The following is a 20,285-nucleotide window of genomic DNA, read 5'->3' as shown; positions in this document are numbered from 1 at the left end:
CATGGAAACCATGTGGTTGATATATTTGATACCATTCCACCTATTCCACTCCAGTCATTACGACGAGCCCGTTCTCCCCAATTAAGTTGCCACAACCTCCTGTGCTACATACTAATAGTAATAACATGCTAAAAGTACCAACATGCTAAGAGTACCAACATGCTAAGAGTACCAACATGCTAAGAGTACAAACATGCTAAGAGTACCAACATGCTAAGAGTACCAACATGCTAAGAGTAGCAACATGCTAACAGCACCAAAATGATAAGATTATCCACATGTTAAGACTAGCAACATGCTAATCCTACACGTCTTTGTGTTGGTGTGGTCCCCACAGAGGAGGAAGCCCAGCAGGTGCAGGAGCGTGTGGACAGCCTGAGGATACGCTGCTCGGTGTTGAGCCTGACCAGTGGTGACGTCCTGCAGAGACTGGAGCAGGCGCTGGAGGCATCCAGCCGCTGCACATCCAGCCAGGAAGACCTCCACTTATGGCTGGGCCGCATCGAGAGAGAACTGCTGGGGCCTGCTGGGGGGCAGACTGGGGGTGGAGACGCGGTGCTCTGTGCTGCAGAGAGACAGAGGGTAAGAGGCGGGGCTTAGCAATGTTGCCTGTGTGCATAACTGATATGAGGTTGATGGACTGCTTACTCACGAGTCATGACTACTCATTGGGTTCTGTGCATTTAGGCAATATTGATAGTCTTCTGATAAGGATGAAGTAGTAGGAACTCTGCACACACTTCAACTAGACAGCAATGTGTACTTTTATTAACCTGTTATTAACCTGTCTGTATGTGTATGTTATTGTCAGTTGGAGCAGGCTGTGGTGAAGGAGATGGCCTGGTTCAGAGACACTGCCCTGGGCCTGGAGCAACTCAAGGCTATTACTCTGGAGCCTGAGCTTATCTCTGCCCAACTCTATGAACAGAAGGTGAAGAGACCCATTGGAACTACATTTTAGGAGCTACTTTGTCCCTTAGGGCCACCCTATACAAGCCTGTTCATCCACTTCTACATATGCTTTGTTTTGTTCTACAACCACCTGTGCGGATTTGTATAGAGGTCTGATCATGTGTGATGTTTGAACATATGTCTTGGTTTGCAAAGGCGTGTGTGTTTGCACAGCATTTTACATTACCTTAATTTTAGATTGTAAAATATGCCATGCTTTTGTGTTGTGTACATGAAGATCCTTGCAGTGGAGATTCTGCAACACAAGTTCAACATTGAGAAGATGGTGAAGATCGCTGAAATCTTGCAGACATACGGTGATGAAGGGGAAATAGGGGATCTGCAGGTACACACTGTACCATCTGCCCCATGATAACATCTGACTATAAAACATTCAAACAAATGAGACAAGCTAATAGCATACGGGTCACGTTAAAGCTGTTGTCATCCGATCTCCCCAGATCCCGTTGGATGCCTTACAGGAACAATGCAACGTCACGTCAGCGACCAACTCCCATGTGGTCCTGCAGCTGGAGCATGCCCAGTCCCTCTTGGTCCAGTTCACTGAGGGCCTTGCTGAGGTGTCACCATGGCTACAGGAAACCCAAGCGCTCATTGGCCAGCTCTCCCTGAGTACCATTAGCTACAAGGCATTCCGAGAACAACAGGACCTCTTACAGGTAGCATAGACCTGCCTTTGAGTGGAGTGCCAGTTCTTTTTTAGTTTCCCCCCCCCCGTTCAACAATGATGCCCTTTTAGACTTCATAGCTCCCCCTCCGTTTTCTGCTCAACTGTGCTGTTCCACTGTTCTTCCCTTGTAGATTATTCAGCTCTGTTCATTAGAGTATAATCTACTTGAAAGGATAACGTTGAACATTCCCGCAGGTATATAAAAGACATCTCTATTCTCCTAGGTAGTTCATGGAAAGTGAGACAAGGTGACCTGTGTTACCTTTCCTCTTCAACAGTTCTCAGGGATAGAAAAGAGACTCCTCGTTTTTCAAACATAGCCATTTACGTGCACTCTACAATTCCTTTACCATGCCTCAAAAATCATCTGGGTCGTATACATTAGGTACCAAACGGAAGAAAACGTGGAGGAACTACCTGAACTTGTCCAATAAGAAACTGTCCTTTTTGTTTTCGGTTGCAAAACATTTTACTACTGTGTGCCCCAATGAATAAAACTCAGATCTATGTGTCTAAGGATCTATTTCTATAACCCCTAACCGTTTCTCACCTAGGGCCTAAGGGAGTCCATAGCAGAGCATAGACCTCTGATAGCACGGCTGTGCTCGCTGGGGAAACGTCTGTCAGAGCTTAGTCCCGCCCAGGGGGAGGAGTTATGTCATAGCGCCACAAAGGCTGAGGAGCAGCACAGGGCCATCAGGGACAGGGTCAGAGAGGCTGCCAATCTACTGGAAGAGTCCCTTCCCAGATACACACAGGTGACAGTATGCACACACTGCTGCATGAACGCACGCAAGCATGCATGAAGACACACATGCAACACAAACACACACACCCGAAGCGCACGCACGCACGCACCCACACACACACACATAAAGACACACACATGAAGACACACACATGGTACATGTATACTTACGGTAAATACAGTACGTATAGCAGTCTCGCCAGACTCTGCATACTGTGAGAATAGACGATACACATAGAAACATGTAAACATTTGACCCGTCACATACACACAGTAACACAACGGTGTCTTGTCTCTGTAGTTGAATGAGAGGATGACGCTGGTTAGAGAGAGTCTGGACCGTCTGCTTGGTCACATGCAGTCCCCAGCCTCTCTGCAGGGTCAGACCCCACGCATCCAGGAGCAGCTACAGGACAACAAGCACACTCTGGCTGAGCTCTCCAAGCTGGAGCTGGGCCTAGGGAGTATCCGGACCCAGGCTGACGAGCTCCTGGCCAACACACAGGCAGCTGGGAACGCCTCCATCGGTACAGGTACACTCATCACAAAGTGCCGAAATGTTGGTTCTTTGCATTAAATTGTTGGGAGTATAAAGGGTGTGTAACTTTCTTTTATGTGAGTTGTTTAAATCAATTTGGAGCTTTTCTGTTTAGCAGCACACATCTGGAGAGGGAGAATCTTGAATTTATCTTGAAACACTTTTGACAGAGATGCTGCCTAAGTTACCTACAATGGGTTACATTTTTTTGGAGTGTGTAGAGAAATTCATTTGAGAGAAAATACAGATGTCACTGTGACTTGCAATGATTGTGATATGTGGTTGACATGTGTATGAGTGTCTGCTAAATGACTAAAATGCAATGTATTATAATGACTGTATTCTGTCTTCTCCCTAGCAATCCAGGAGCGGGTGTCCAGCCTGACCCAGCTGTGGGAGGAGGCTCAGAGGCAGGCGAGGGAGAGAGATGGCTGGCTGCTCAACCTGCTGGACCTGGCTCTCAAGTTCTGGAGCGATGTTAGTGACGTGACGGCCGGCCTGAACGATGCCCAACAGGCTGTCCTGGACCTGAACGCCAGTAGGACAGACTCAGAGACCATCCGCCAGAGCCTGGAGACCATGCAGGTAACTGTGGACAGTGGAGCTGTTGGTTTGATCTTAGCTGCTTAAGATGAATGAAATAGTTCAGTACAATTTCCAGTGAATGTGTTTTTTTCCATCCTCTGTCAGGTACTAGGATGATCCAAGACGGTCTATTTCAACGAATGTACTTTACGCTGTCTGCTTCAATCTCTCCCTTCTTACTGATTCCATTGTGGGGTCTCTCACCCCCGACTATATCGCCTTACAGACACTCAGGGAGGACATCGACAATCTACAGGGGGACCTGGACACGCTTGGCATTCTGGGAATGGACCTGATGTCAGCATGTGGGGATACAGACAAACCTGATGTCACCAAGAGCTTAGATGAGGTGAGGAGTGAGAGGAGGTAACATTTTTGTTAATATTCATTTTCCGTAAGACAATAATTTCTCATTGTCTTTCTCTAAACAACTACATCACTGACTCCATAGCTCTACTGCACATGGAACAACCTGAGTAAACTCTGGAGTGAGTGTCACAAAAAGCTGGAGGAATCTTTACAGATGGCTCTACATTACCAGGACACCATGCAGGTACGTGTGTACAGTATGTGTGCGTGCATGCATGTGTAGTGCATGCATGCATTCGTGAGTGTGTTTGTGCGTGTCTGTGTGGGAGCCGGTCACTAACATATCCGTATTGTCACTTAGCTTTGCTTGGCTGCCGCTTCTCCTCTTAACTCCCCCGGTGCAGTGGCAATCAGCCAACAATAAACTCCACTAGTCTTTTATGTCCATTGCAATGGCAGAAACCAGACTCTAGCTCCCTGTAGTGTTGGTGATGAGTGACTGACAGACTGTGCACTTCCCTGCCAATGGGAAACAAATGGTGTTAACTGTGAGAGACACAGTCTATTCCCGAGGTCTGGGAAGCCAGCCTCAGTGTCGCCACTTGTACAAGTCAGCAGGATCGCATGTTTCATTGTTCAATATGGAAGTTATTTAACCACTTCAAAATACATACAGTTGAAGTCGGAAGTTTACATACACTTAGGTTGGAGTCATTAAAATTCGTTTTTCAACCACTCCACAAATTTCTTGTTAACAAACTATAGATTTGGCAAGTCGGTTAGGACATCTACTTTGTGCATGACACAAGTCATTTTTCCAACAATTGTTTACAGACTGATTATTTCACTTATAATTCACTGTATCACAATTCCAGTGGGTCAGAAGTTTACATACACTAAGTTGACTGTGCCTTTAAACAGCTTGGAAAATTCCAGAAAATTATGTCTTGGCTTTAGAAGCTTCTGATAGGCTAATTGGCATCATTTGAATCAATTGGAGGTGTACCTGTGAATGTATTTCAAGGCCTACCTGCAAACTCAGTGCGTATTTGCGTGACATCATGGGAAAATCAAAATAAATCAGCCAAGACCTCATAAAAAAAATTGTAGACCTCCACAAGTCTGCTTCATCCTTGGGAGCAATTTCCAAACGCCTGAAGGTACCACGTTCATCTGTACAAACAATAGAACGGAAGTATAAACACCATGGGACCACACAGCCGTCATACCGCTCAAGAAGGAGATGCGTTCTGTCTCCTAGAGATGAATGTACTTTGGTGCGAAAAGTGCAAATCAATCCCAAAACAACAGCAAAGGACCTTGTGAAGATGCTTGAGGAAACAGGTACAAAAGTATCTATATCCACAGTAAAACAAGTCCAATATCGACATAACCTGAAAGGACGCTCAGCAAGAAAGAAGCCACTGCTCCAAAACAGCCATAAAAAAGCCAGACTACGGTTTGCAACTGCACATGGGAACAAAGATCGTACTTTTTGGAGTAATGTCCTCTGGTCTGATGAAACAAAAATAGAACTGTTTGGCCATAATAACCATCGTTATGTTTTGAGGAAAAAGGGGGAGGCTTGCAAGCCGAAGAACACCATCCCAACCCTGAAGCACGGGGGTGGCAGCATCATGTTGTGCGGGTGCTTTGCTGCAGGAGGGACTGGTGCACTTCACAAAATAGATGGCATCATGAGGTAGGAAAATTATGTGGATATATTGAAACAACATCTCAAGACATCAGTCAGGAAGTTAAAAATTGGTCGCAAATGGGTCTTCCAAATGGACAATGACCCCAAGCATATTTCCATAGTTGTGGCAAAATGGCTTAAGGACAACAAAGTTAAGGTATTGGAGTGGCCATCACAACGCCCTGACCTCAATGCTATAGAAAATGTGTGGGCAGAACTGAAAAAGCATGTGCGAGCAAGGAGGCCTACAAACCTGACTCAGTTACACCAGCTCTGTCAGGAGGATTGGGCCAAAATTAACCCAACTTTTTGTGGGAAGCTTGTGGAAGGCTACCTGAAACGTTTGACCCAAGTTAAACTATTTAAAAGCAACGCTACCAAATACTAATTGAGTGTATGTAAACTTCTGACCCACTGGGAATGTGATGAAAGAAATAAAAGCTGAAATAAATAATTCTCTCTACTATTATTCTGACATTTCACATTCTTAAAATAAAGTGGTGATCCTAACATGGCATTTTTACTCTGATTAAATGTCAGGAATTGTGAAACTGAGTTTAAATGTATTTGCCTGAGGTGTATGTACACTTCCAACTTCAACTGTAGCAATTCATAGTCTCTTGTGACAAACTTGTGTGTATATGAATTCATTATGTTTTTAAGCATATAAAAACAATCAATTTCTTGTTTTTCCATAGGGGCTTTTTGAGTGGCTCAAGTCAGCAGAGCTGAGATCCACAGAGGAGTTCTTGATGGGAACTGACCTGGAGTCAGTCAAAGAGCAGCTGTGTGATCTCAAGGTGAGTCTACTCTACACAAACAGAACCCACTGAAGAGCTCCCACTCTTTCCTAAACTCAAACCAATAATTTATCATGGGAGCAAAAGCAAGACATTCCATAATTGTCACTTTAAGCCTTTGAGTCTTTTGCTGAATCGGACAGTTCTTTCTACATTGCCAGCTCTGTAAAGTATATGAAACCTATGCTGTTTCTCCTCAGGAGTTTAAACGGGAGCTATACCAGAAGAAGATCGAGATGGAGAGCCTGAACCACCGCTTTGTGTGCAGGCTGTCTCCAGGCTCTGAGCGTCCCGGATCTGTCTCTCCCCTGTGTGACTTCAGACAGCGCTGGGACAGCCTGGAGACGGAGACTGTCAGCAGACAGGTTAGACTCCATTCAATCACTCATCAATATGTGCAATTCAATTGGCTGGGACTGGTTTCCCAGACACAGATTAATCCTAGTACTGGATTAAGAAATTCCAATGAGGATGTTTTTTAGTCTAGGATAAGGCTTAGCCTGTGTTCAGGAAACCGACACCTATTCAGTCTTTTTTTTTAATGGCTAGGGTTATGGTATTGAAGAGGTCGGACAATGCGTTAATGTGTTTTCACTACTTGTGGTTGCAGCATCAGCTGGAGTGCTCCCTGCTGGGTCTGGGTCAGTTCCAGAACACTCTGGATGAGCTGCACACCTGGCTCTCCCACACAGCCGACCTCCTCCAGGGCAGTCGGCCAATCAGCATCGACCTGCAGGCATGCGAGATTGAGCTGGCCAAACACAAGGTGTGTGACTTAAATGAATCAACACAATGTATTGGGATCAATGCCATTTTGAAGCTTCTGACACCTATGGGTGGGTGTGTGTGTTTGAGGTAGGATGATACTATTGGATCATTTCTCTGAGGATAAGATGTTTGTATGCAAATATCATGTGTATTACAGTATTGTCATCAAGTGTGCTGCTATGTTCTTCTCCACTCTAGGTGCTGCGTAATGACGTCATGTCCCACGTGCGTACGGTGGAGTCTTTGAACCAGGCGGGGCGGGGCCTGTTGGAGGTGGGGACTGGGGACAGCCCTCACGGTCTGCACCCACAGCTGGAGCAGCTGAATGAACGCTGGGAGTTTGTCCGCTGTGAGACAGAGCGCAGACAGCTAGAGCTGGAGAACAACCTCAGTCAGGTGAGGAGAGATTGGGAATAGACCAAGTGGCAAGTTAAAGGTTATTTTTCATGATCCCTCCATCCCTCTTTGTCTTATTCACTATCACATATGCAAAGAGATGCTAAACTTATTAGACCTCTTAGGCCAAACTACTTATTAGGTTTCTCCCAACATTGCGATATCACTAGTACTGAATGACTATCTGCTTTGTGGTGCCCTCTAGGGGTGAATCAGACTTAGTCAAATCTAAAATATTGCAATCATAACAGATTAGTAATTGATAAATAAATATGGTTTTCAGAGGTGTATTTATGTTTTTTTTCTACCCTAGGTCCAAGATGTTACCATGGAGATCCAGGATCTTCTTCAGTGGTTGGAGAACACAGACCTGAGGCTGTCCTCCAGTAAGACAGTGTGGGGGATGCCTGACTTTGCCAGCGAGAGGCTCAACGCACATCTGGTAAGGCCAACCCAACACCTCACACCAACTCTATCGCACCTCAATAACTTACCTAGCCAGTGGCGACTTTAGGATGTAAATCTTGGTGGGGAAAACCCCTCCCCCCCAAATGTGTTTATGCATGCCAGCAAAGCCACACAACTACAAAACACAACTCTAAACAATACATTAATTGCACTATAACGGTGACAAATGGTGCCCACAAACTGTTAGGGCCTACATAAAGCTGTCCCAACAGCAGAGTCTAAACAGCAGTCCCAACACCTTACCACTGCTATCAGCGGAGCCTTGTCTGGCAGCAAAACAGTTCATATAGCCTCATTTACTGCCTTTTAAAAAAACATAGCTGATATGGCTGACTTGCTTAAACAAATATGGTTTCAACTGACAATTGAGATGTACGAACTATGGCATGAAGGGACGACGAGCAGATAAGAAGCAATCTGTAATTTTGATTAAGGCATTAATGAGCGAGCTAGGACGGACGTAGTCATTCGGAAAGTATTCAGACCCCTTCCCTTTTCCCACATTTTGTTACGTTAAAGCCTTATTCTAAAATGTATTAAATAAAACATTTTCCTCATCAACCTATACACAATACCACATAATGGCAAAGTGAAAACATATATATATTTTTTTGCACATTTATTTTTATTTTTTTAAATAAAATACCTTAAGTATTCAGACCCTTTGCTATGAAACTTGAAATTAAGCTCAGGTGCATCCTGTTTCCATTGATCGTCCTTGAGATGTTTCTACAACTTGGAGTCCACCTCTGGCAAATTCAATTGATTGGACATGATTTGGAAAGGCATACACTTTTCTATATATGGTCCCACAGTTGACAGTGCATGTCAGAGCAAAAATCAAGCTACGAGGTCAAAGGAATTGTCCATAGAGCTCCGAGACAGGATTGTGTCGAGCCACAGATCTGGGGAAGGGTACCAAAACATTTCTGTAGCATTGAAGGTCCCCAAGGACACAGTAACCTTTTGGAAGTTTGGAACCACCAAGGCTCTTCCTAGAGCTGGCCGCCCAGCCAAAATGAGCAATCAGGGGAGAAGGGCCTTGGTCAGGGAGGTGACCAAGAACCTGATGGTCACACTGACAGAACACCAGAGTTCCTCTGTGGAGATGGGAGAACCTTCCAGAAGGACAACCATCTCTGCAGCACTCCACCAATATGGTCTTTATGGTAGAGTTGCCAGACGGAAGCCACTCCTCAGTAAAAGGCACATGACAGCCCGCTTGGAGTTTACCAAAAGGCACCTAAAGGACTTTCAGACCATGAGAAACGAGATTCTCTGGTCTGATGAAACCAAGATTGAACCCTTTGGCCTGAATTCCAAGTGTCACGTCTGGAGGAAAGCTGGTACCATCCCTACGGTGGCAGCATCATGCTGTTGGGGTGTTTTTTAGCAGCAGGGACTGGGAGACTAGTCAGGATCGAGGAAAAGATGAATGGGAAAAGAGCGCTCAGAACCTCAGACTGGGACAGGACAAACAGGACAACGAACATAATCACACAGCCAAGACAACACAGGAGTGGCAAGTCTCTAAATGTCATTGAGTATCCCAGTCAGAGCCCAGACTTTAACCTGATCCATGTTCTCTGGAGAGACCTGAAAATAGCTGTGCATTGACGCGCAACCATCCAACCTGATAGAATTTGAGAGGATCTGCAGAGAAGAATGGGAGAAACTCCCCAAATACAGGTGTGCCAAGCTTGTAGCGTTATAGCCAAGACTCAAGGCTGTAATCGCTGCCAAAGGTGCTTAAACAAAGTACTGAGTAAAGGTTCTGAATACTTATGTAAATGTGATATTTCTTTATTTTTGATAAATTACCAAAAATGTTTTTTTTTTTTTTTTTGTCATTATTGGGTATTGTGTGAAGATTGTTAAGATAACACAAACAATTGAATACATTTTACAATAAGGCTGTAACATAACAAAATGTGGAAAAAGTCAAGGGGTCTGAATTCTTTCCGAATTCATTGTAACTATTTGTTCAGCACTTTTGAAATGTACATTGACAGAATTCAGAACATGGGCCGTTCTTACGGTATTCTCCATGTACACCAAGTCAGAACCGTAGGGCATATAAAGGGGGCGTATAAGCAGACAATGACAGCTCTTATAATATTCAATGATTACATTTCTCTAAAACAGGCTATAGGCTACATGTGCACCACCAAGTCAGAACAGTAGGCTAAATTATGAGGGGAAAATGGACCACATTGTTAGGGTGAGGCACATGGGCTACTAACAGTTTACTACACAACATACTGTATACTTAGTATTACTTTCTTAGCTACAGTATACATATCTCCCGGGCATATTACATCATTCATGCAGCAGCATACAATACATTTTGGACTCACCTTGTTGTGCTGTGCTTACTTGAACAGGAAGGTGGTGCGGCGGTCCTTCGTGGGCAAATTTTTTCATCAAAGTCTGGCACTCTCTGGATTTATGGTGCTTTTCAAGACAACTGTGAACTCTGAAAAAAAAACAAGGTTGAAACATGATGACGTCAGTGATCTTCAGGTTGAAGCTCTAGAAAGAGGACCGAGTTCCCGACTTGCAATTCTGAGTTGGATGACTGAGTCAGAGCTAGTATTTTTCAGAGTTCCGAGTTGTCTTGAACTCACTGAAGTCAGAGATTTCCGAGTTTCCAGTTGTTTTGAGCTCAGCAGAAGTTATGCTGGATTGACAGCATGGCCAATGTTAAATGTTTATCCTTTTAAGCTTGGAAAAGAGACCCTTAAACCCAAACTTGGACCACACACCCACTCCACTAGTATAGCAGGCTAGTGATTGCTTTGCACTGCTTGCAGTTAGCCACTGATTCCTTCCAAACCACTCATTGTTGAATTTGCGATTTCCAACTTGTTGTGTAACGTTTATCCAATGGCCGATGAGCACCGATGCATTTTATCTATAATTTCTCCTCATTATTTCTCTTCATATGACAAGGATTGAAAAGGATTTGCCAGTAGATTGTCGACATGATTCATGAAGATGACTGCTAGCTTGCTACTTTTGAAAGTATGATGTTGACATGATCAATCCAATCAAAGCTACTGTAGATATGTGATTTGATGTAATTTTATCTGTGGCCAATGACCTTGAGCCTTCTTGGATGGGCACTTCTAATGTAACTCTATGGCAGCACCCAAGGGGCATGCATTTTCTAGCTCTACCTGTATATTTTGCGGTGACGTAGTGTCCCCATGAGTGAAAGAACATTGAGCCAATTACAGCGCTACTAGAGAACATTACCAACCCCTACGCTCCGTATATTCTGCTGGCTGCCCCACCACCACAGAAAGCACTGAGCTAGGCTGAAACACCTGCATTTTGGAGCTGCCTTACTCAAGAATGCAAAAAAGAGACCCTGTTTGTATGCAGCTTTATTGACTCAATGTGTGACATATTTTTAATTTACATTGTTTGCAAACTGATATGACACATACTGTATTAATGCCAAAATAACATGCAAACAGGCAACAACTAAAAAATTAACTCCCCTGAATGACGGGTCGCCGCTGGACCTATCTAGTAGCTGCCCACAGAAACGGTCCTGTGCCCTGATCAAAACATGAAATCCAAGTTCAGAGATTCATAGTAGTATAGGGTGAGACCCCTTTACCCATCCATTGAAACCTAATGTGTATTGTAATTGTATGATTTTTACATGGTTTTGTGTCAGCTCAGAGGAACCTACTCTGACTGTATGCACATTTTACAGTGTGGCATTGAGCAATAGGGATGTCTATATAGCTGGATATCCCCATCTAGTGGTTAATATCTTTAATGACAGTACATTCAAACTTTTTATTTGAATGTGTAAATGAAAGTGTTAATTGAATGACTAGGAAGGTGCAATTGAAACTTACATATCATTTATTTTGATTACTGACATTACATTTTTTATATACTGTATCAACTGCTTAAAACACTTTTTCATTACTTCTGAGATGTCAGAGTGTCTTATTATCAAAGGAATGTCTTACCGTTAAAACGTATTCAGGATCGGTGGGTCCCCCACGGGACGGTTGAGCTAACATAGGCTAATGCGATTAGCATGAGGTTGTAAGTAACAAGAACAATTCCCAGGACATAGACATATCTGATATTGGCAGAAAGCTTAAATTATTGTTAATCTAATGGCACTGTCCAATTTACAGTAGCCATTACAGTGAAATAATACTATGCTATTGTTTGAGGAGAGTGCACAGTTATGAATTTAAAGTTATTAATAAACAAATTAGACACATTTGGGCAGTCTTGATACATGTTGAACAGAAATGCAATGGTTCATTGGATCAGTCTAAAACTTTGCACATGCACTGCAACCATCTAGTGGCCAAAATCTAAATTGCACCTGGGCTGGAATAATACATTATGGACTTTCTCTTGCATTTCAAAGATGATGGTACAAAAAAATACAATATTTTTTTATTTTCTTTGTATTTTATTTTACCACATCTAATGTGTTATATTCTTCTACATTCATTTCACATTTCCACAAACTTCAAAGGGTTTCATTTCAAATGGTTTCAAAAATATGCATATCCTTGCTTCAATGCGTGAGCTACAGGCAGTTAAATTTGAGTATGTAATTTTAGGCAACAATTGAAAAGGGTCCGATCCTTAAGAGGTTTTAACTACATGGAGTTTTAGTCAAACAATTTTCACAACCTTCCAGCTAATGTCAGTACATAAAGTCATTACATAATTGCATATGTTTGTACATTTTGTCCTCACTTCACCCTGGCAATTAGCTAGTGTTCGCTTTTCCCGCTACAAAAAGGCGCAGTGGGCAAATCTAACTTCCACTATTAAAGTATGGGAACACCTTTTCAGTGAATTTGTCTTTGAAGGTGTAGAGAGTAGTGTTCTTGGTGAGGTCGCAGAATGTCACCTCCCCCTTGTCACAGCCCAGTCGTACTCGGATCACTCGTGGGCTCTGATCTACTTTAATCTGGACAAGCGATTTTTAAACCTGCTTTGTATTTCCCACTGATGTGTTTGATGATCCACAATCCACTCTGAGGCTCCATTTTGACTTGCGTCTTGCGTGGAATGGACTCTTTGGCTACTCCTAAGATCCAGTTATCATTATCTCCAACCTCCACATCCCAGTAATGGATGGCGTTACTGTACCCTTCAGATCCCAACACTCCTACATTATGAAACCTTTCGGGATTGTCTGGGAGACTCTGCCTCTCGTCACCGTATGTCATAGTGGTGAGGTCATCAGAGAGTGTGAACTTAGTGGACATTGTGTTCGGATCCATGGTCACAGGAGCTATAGGGATGTGTGCAGAGATGTTGTATATTAATATTGAACTATATTGGTGGGAGACATACAGTAGAGAAACCAATTTTGGGGGAGAAATGCACTCACTGTAGTCAACAAACTCGAGCATCTTCTCCCAGACTTTGAACTTGAGAGATCCCACATGTTTGACCATGTCAATCAGTGCTCCTGATACTACCTGAGTATCTTCAGTATCTGGGAATGTGCAATCGGCCCTATGGTAAAAAATGGATGGCGTCAGTGGAATGGAAAAAATTATTATAATTTAGACACTTAAAAAAAAGTGATTTACCTGTTAAGTATGGCCTTGTAGTTCTAAAAAAAAGAACGAGGACAAACGTCACTTTTAATATCAGGCGACTGTGAGAAACAGTTTCACAGCCATGGGATTTTTAACATTTTGACAGACCCCTTACCTGCAGGAATGTGATATTGTCAACTTCCATTTCCTTATCGATAACTACAATCGTCTCTGAAAGGGTTGTGAGCTCTCTGGTCAATGCCTCAGCTTTTTCTTCCATCACTTCAGATTTATGCCATTCTTCCTCTCTCAGGGTAGCTATCCTGGCTGTCTCTTCCTCATCTAGGAAATGGTGGAGTTTCTTAAACTCCCTGCTGATCTGCTCCTCTGCAAATTGGGCCTGGCCCTACAATAGAACATTCAACTCAACTTTCAACATTGCTCAAACGCTCACTCAAATTTTGATGTTACTTCAAATGCATTATAATAGCTACCTTTATGTGCTCCACCCAGCTTTGATGACACATCTTGGCTGTGTTCTTGTTTTCTAGTTTGTTCTTCAAAGTGGAAACCACAACCTGGATTTCACTCTAGATTTGAAGTGAAAATTGTCAAACATCTGATCTAGTTACCCACACTGTAAATTTATTTTGTTGATTCAGCTTCAAAAATCAGGGCAACCAGATGCAATAGCATTTGTTGTTTGCGCAACATTTGGGCATATTAGCTCAACCAACATTCACAAATTTGCTTGAATTTTAGGTTGATTGAAAATACAATTCAACATGCCCAAATGTAACTAGAAATCGTATTGCAGCTGGTTGGTTGCCTTGGGTTTTTGTGTTGAATAATCTGAAGCCCTCTAATCTCTTTTTTTTGTGCTAAATAAGAGTGGGATAGTTGGATAAAAAGTTGGAAAGACGATGTCAGGGATTGAACCCTGCATGGTACAGTAGAGCCGGGATGTTACCCCTTTGCCAGTAACTGAAAGGTCGCTGGTTCGAATACCCGAGCCGACGAGGTGCGAAATCTGTCGATGTGCCCTTGAGCGAGGAACTTTAATCGCTAATTTGTTCCAGGAGCACCGTACTATTATGGCTGATCCCGTAAAAAAAACACATTTCACTGCACCTATCCGGTGTATAATTTAAACTGAACAAAAATATAAAAGCAACATGCAACAATATCAACGATTTTACTGAGTTACAGTTCATGTAAGGAAATCAGTCAATTGAAATAAATTCATTAGGCGCCTAATGTATTCATTAGGCCCACCCACTTGGGAGCCAGGCCCAGCTAATCAGAATGAGTTTTTCCCCACAAAAGTGTTTTATTCCAGACAGATATACTCCTCACAGGACAAGACCAACGGAAATTGTGCTCTCAAAGACAGTAGATAGTGGTTTTCATCCTCTCTGGTGCTGTGCTCTCCTCATCAATGTCCAAAAATTAAGTGCGTTTGTGTAGTGTCTTTTGTCATTGCCTTCCACAAGCAAACATGAACTTGTAATTTTTCAAATTCAGCTACATTTATTTTTTGAAGTCCACTCAACTCATACAATTAAGCTGATTTAAGCAATTGGTTTTGTCACTGAGAGAGATACATTGCCAGTTAAATGCAAGCAAAGTAAGCAAAAAGTTTACAAAATGGTCTCACCTTCAAATCAGGCACAGCCTCCTCAATGGGATAACAGTCATGAGCTTTATGTTTTTTTGATGTGTAGCAGACAACACAGATGGGCTGTTTATCGTCGAAACAGAAGATTTTAAGTTTCTCCCCATGCAGCTGGCAGTTGTTCTGTAAGGAATCACAGAGACTCTTTAAGGCGAGGCTTAAACTCTGTTCCTCAGATGAACACTCTTTTTTTGCATACGGGACACAGCGGATTCTCCATATCCTTCCAGTATTTCTGCAGACACTCCTCACAGAAGCTGTGGCTGCATTTGAGGACCACAGGGTTCCTGAAGATGTCACAGCAAACGGGACAAGAGAGGTGATCCTCCAAGAGAAGCAAACTGGCAGCCATTCTTTTTCACACACAGGGATCGTCTGTGCTATTCTTTCCTCGTTGGTTGAAATGGACCTCACCCACAAGTTACCAAGAAACAAAACAGAAACTAAACTCACTCTGCCTCCGTGCAGAACCTCAGGCTTGGACGTATGTACAGTATAGTACCTACCAACAATAATGTCAACTGTTTATGATTATAGCTATATGGTAAACAATTATCATAGGCAAAATATTGTACAAACGACTGTTTTTTTGCCCATTGTGTATTTCCGTTTGCGGAATATTTAGTTAAAAGCCTGGAATAAAGAAAATGGGCTACCTATAATTAAATTGTACATATATTTAGCTTCTATGTGGTAAATGGTACGTGTGCATATAGATTGTGCATAGGCTTGTCTCCCACAAATCTTCTCTTTGTGCCAGACTGGGTTCAAATGCATTCTGTTTCTTTTTTTCTGTATTTATTTATCTGTATATGTTATGTATGTGTATATATACAGTATTTATGTATGTATATTTTTTTAATGTTTGGATAACCTTATTTACTATTATGTATTGATTTTTACCTTACATTTTTCACTCTTTATGCGATGCGTAATGCAGAGAACACCAGAAGAAGAAATATCATTGAATTACCACAGTGAATTATTGTAATGTTTGTTTATGTGCCAATTAATCCCATATGGGATGAGTTGCCAAATGGCGATTTGACACGAAAATAAAATGTTACTCATTAGTTCATTCTAGAGTGACATAAAATAACAAAAACTACCATTTTGTGAGGACTTTTACCTATGTGAGCACACCTCTTTACCACTGGATGTCAGTAAGTACCCAGACATTGCAAAAAGCAATGGTTATTAATGGTGAAGACATGGAAATTATGAAGGTATTGCTTAAAACGGTGTAAAATTATAGACATGGTCACCCCATGACACTGTTGTAATACAGTATGTAGCATTTTACCTTTTAAAATCTGGTGGAAAAAGTCACAGTGAATCCCATTCAGGGTAAACCTGTCCCAAGGTATGCTTTAATCTTTTTAGCAAGCAGTTCCAAGAGCTTCTACTAAATGTTATTGTCTGCCATCTCTCTTTCTTTAAGATGGAGTGGCTGTCAGGATTTGGCCAGGATTGTTTTGGTCACTAGATGCCCCCATTGCGCCTTTTTTGAACCTTTTGTTTTTCCCTTGGTCTAATTATTATTTGCACCTGTGCCTTATTTCTTTGTAGGTATTTAAACCCTTAGTGTTCCTCAGTTCTTTGCTCAGTGTTTGTATGTTAGCACCCAGCCCCAGCCATGCTGTGAACATATATTTCTCTTGTTGGATTTTCCAGGGGTACTCTGGTTTTGTTCTTGTTTATTTTTGATTAGTCTTTTGAGGTTTGTTTTTTCCTGCTGTTCTCACCACTTTGTGGATTTTCATTGTATTTTGGAGGATATCCATTTTTTCTCTTGGCTTTACTTTTGACGTTGTGGATTTATATTTTTTGCCTGAAGATCTTTTACTTTGATTAAACCACCGTCTCTAGTACTGCTGTGTCTGCCTCATCTTCTGGGTTCTGCCGACTATTAGTGACTGTTTCTCACACCGGGTCCTGACAGTGGCATGCAGGCAATGCGATGGACCCAGCCTTAGTGATTCATTATTTTTCTCACACTGTCCAATGTTCTCCCTCCCAGGCAGCTAGGAGCCTTATTGGGGCTGAGGATGGCTGTCAATCCCCCTAGGTTCTAATGAGCTTAGGCAGTTTGACATAGTGTTCTCTCTTACTATCATCCCTGGGACTAGTCTCAGTGACGGATGCCTTCTGGAGAGCATCAAGACCACTCCACCAGTCTCACGGTGTTACGGAACTGACAGTGCAGAGTGTTAGTGTGTTGTGCACTTCCCCAAGGGTCCTGGGAACAGGAGAGGGTGCTAGAGCCCAGTGCCTGTCCCAAAATAATCTATTCCTCTTGAGCTGACAGCACAGTGTCAGTGTGCTGTGCCTGGTGCTGTAATCAAGTTGCCAAAGTGGACTTGAATACTACAACACTGGCACTCCCCAGAGGGTCCTGAGAGAGGACCGGGTGCTAGTACTCAGTGCCAGTCCCAAAATGCCCTAATCATCTTTGTTCAATCACACAATGCCACTGTGCTGTAGAGCTCCTTCCTGCTGCACAGACTCTGGAGAGACAGAAGGTATTGACGCCGATGGCTCTGAGAGCATATTAAATATTGTTATCAATAGATTACAACGGTGTCCTTGCAGCCTCATATCAACCGATTTGCAAAAAGATGACAATTAGTCAATAGGCTATTTCTCTCCTGTTCTACGCAGTTACGGTGTACAGTAACTAGTTAGTAGATGGACATTTGACTGCATACATAAAGAATAATATTTTGTCCATTTAAAAATATATATATATCAGTTTGAAAGGAAAGTGGGAGACGTACTGTATATAAGTGGACATAGTGGATTCTGAGCAGGGTTCAATCCCCCATTGCAAGGGGATGTCGTCCAGAGCCCGCTACGTAAACCACTAGGTCTACATCAAACTCGTTTAAACGCCCCCTCTTCCCTCTCTGTACCGCCCCAGGAGCTGTGTAACGAGATGGACTCCAAGCTCCATGCCTACACAGACGTGAGGAACGCCATCCGCAGGATGTTGGAGAGCAGCAATGTAACCCGGGGCTCCAGCACTGAACACAGCCTCTGTATCCTGGAGCAGAAGTGGGCTACCGTCTACGGGAAAGTACAGGACCGCAAGGTGAGAGTGAGACTTAGCCTGCTCCTAGATCTATCTGGTTTAGCCAACTCCTCTGACCATTGTCAACATTACATACAGGGTTGGGTTGATTAGGGCATGGAACAATGTTTTAGCTACAGAAAACGAAAAGGAGCATTTCTTACTGGATAAGTTCAGGTAGTCCCTCCCTTCTTCAGTCAGTTTTCTTCCAACCCAGATCTGGGACCAGGCTAAGTGACACCGATGAGGGGCCTAAGAACATGATGATACACTACAGTATATTTGTGAACGACCTGAGTAAAAGTGTGGTATCTGTTCTGTTCGTAGGCTAAGCTAACCGAAGGGTTGAGCCTGGCGAAGGAGTTCCACAGTAATGTCCAGGAGCTGCTGACCAGGATGGCCAAGTATGAGGAGGCCATAGGAGTCCTGCCTGCTCCCAGCTTCGTCCTGGACACAGTCTGTGGCCAGCTTCAAGACCACCGGGTGGGTTTGTGTGTGTGTGTGTGTGTGTGTGTGTGTGTGTGTGTGTGTGTGTGTGTGTGTGTGTGTGTGTGTGTGTGTGTGTGTGTGTGTGTGTGTGTGTGTGTGTGTGTGTGTGTGTGTGTCTATGCCTGCATGTGAGTTTGTGTGTATTAGCATGCATGTGCACATGCATTTGTGTGTCTATGTGTGTGAGAGTATGTGTGTGCATGTGCAAATGATGTCTGTGTGTGTATATGATAAATCATAGTGTATTTCCCCACTCAGACTCTGGTGAGTGAGGTGAACTGCTACGGTGAGAAGAAGGCAGTGGTGGAGACTGCAGGCTCCAGGCTGACCGAGCTGAGCAGGAAGGAGGACTGTGACGTGGTTCACAACCTGATCATGACCGTACAGGACCGCTACAGGAAACTTCACCAGTGCACCACAGAGAGGGGCCGAACACTAGAGGACGTCAAGAAGAATGCAAAACAGGTATAGATACAGAACCTTCTCTGAAATATAGTTTGTTTTGGTAATTATGAACTATTCTGTATTTTCCGGCCCACATAATAATTTTTTTCCCGACATCCTCTATCTATTAACTCATAGTAACCCTCCAAACAGTCTTAATGCCTCAGTTTCAATAGTCCAATTTAGAAGGGCTCTCATGATAACGAGCACGCGTTATCCTCTAATATTTCAGTTCAGTGAATCTTGGCGCCTCCTAGTGGACTGGATGACTGAGGTGGAGCAGACGCTGGACACACATAAAGAGATCGCTGTGGACCACGAGGAAATTAAACTGCAGCTCACTGAACAGAAGGTAGGCCTAAAGAAATTATATAAATAATTGTAGCTCTTCTGAATATTTTTCTAGCTTGGAATGTATCATTTAAATCTATTGTTTTTGTCAATGCGATAGTTCAGCAAAATTACATATTTCCCTTTAATTCCTGTATTTTTTTGTATGTGTGCTCCTAGGACTTCCAGAAGCTTCTGCGCTCGAAGCGACCTATGTACGAGGCCACTCTAAAGAGTGGTCGGGGCCTCCATGAGAGGTCACAGAGCGCCCAGGACAGACAGCACCTGGAGAACGTGCTCTCTGAGCTCCGGGACTCATGGGATACCATCAGTGGCAAATCCATGGAAAGGTGAGGGACACAATGCGCTGCTGAGGGAAATGGTATTTCCACACAGCTAAAAATACTGGTCCCAATTCGCTCCCTGCCTCTTCCCCTAGGCCTTTGGTATCTGTAGACCTGAAGGGATAGGATAGATTCAATCCAAATAGTTGTGGACTATCCACAATTTTGCTTCCACCTTACAGATCTGCAAGCATGGAAGTGATCTGTAAACATCACGGTTGGCCAACTTTGACAGAGTATATGATCCAATTTAATTTTCCTCAGGCAACACAAACTGGAGGAGGCACTGCTGTTTTCAGGCAGATTCACAGACGCCCTTCAAGCCTTGAATGACTGGTTATACAGAGCAGAGCCACAGCTGGCTGAAGACGTACCTGTCGGTGGGGAAAAAGACATGGTCAACAATCTGATCGACAAGCACAAGGTACTTTTTTATACAT

At 43.1% G+C, this 20,285-nt stretch overlaps 1 protein-coding gene and 1 pseudogene across 1 annotated transcript in view; one reads left to right on the top strand and one right to left on the bottom strand.

The window, feature by feature from the left end:
- The window catches only part of LOC139572611 (plectin-like), a 143,180-nt gene that overhangs the window by 111,062 nt on the left and 11,833 nt on the right, over positions 1–20,285 (top strand). Inside the window, exons 42-61 of the mRNA XM_071395304.1 lie at positions 338–582; positions 812–931; positions 1,190–1,297; positions 1,413–1,631; positions 2,197–2,400; positions 2,692–2,923; positions 3,287–3,513; positions 3,740–3,862; positions 3,965–4,066; positions 6,217–6,318; positions 6,519–6,683; positions 6,929–7,084; positions 7,285–7,482; positions 7,796–7,924; positions 18,089–18,259; positions 18,566–18,721; positions 18,986–19,192; positions 19,404–19,523; positions 19,682–19,851; positions 20,110–20,269. Of these exons, the coding sequence (XP_071251405.1) occupies positions 338–582; positions 812–931; positions 1,190–1,297; positions 1,413–1,631; positions 2,197–2,400; positions 2,692–2,923; positions 3,287–3,513; positions 3,740–3,862; positions 3,965–4,066; positions 6,217–6,318; positions 6,519–6,683; positions 6,929–7,084; positions 7,285–7,482; positions 7,796–7,924; positions 18,089–18,259; positions 18,566–18,721; positions 18,986–19,192; positions 19,404–19,523; positions 19,682–19,851; positions 20,110–20,269 (3,314 nt within the window). The remainder of the gene's footprint in view (positions 1–337; positions 583–811; positions 932–1,189; positions 1,298–1,412; positions 1,632–2,196; positions 2,401–2,691; positions 2,924–3,286; positions 3,514–3,739; positions 3,863–3,964; positions 4,067–6,216; positions 6,319–6,518; positions 6,684–6,928; positions 7,085–7,284; positions 7,483–7,795; positions 7,925–18,088; positions 18,260–18,565; positions 18,722–18,985; positions 19,193–19,403; positions 19,524–19,681; positions 19,852–20,109; positions 20,270–20,285) is intronic.
- Positions 11,817–15,554, bottom strand: LOC139573955 (nuclear factor 7, brain-like; annotated as a pseudogene).

The sequence above is a fragment of the Salvelinus alpinus genome, chromosome 4, assembly GCF_045679555.1.
Source record: "Salvelinus alpinus chromosome 4, SLU_Salpinus.1, whole genome shotgun sequence".
NCBI lineage: Eukaryota > Metazoa > Chordata > Actinopteri > Salmoniformes > Salmonidae > Salvelinus > Salvelinus alpinus.
Note: the sequence above shows the minus strand (reverse complement) of the source record. Positions and strands in the feature narration are given on the sequence as shown.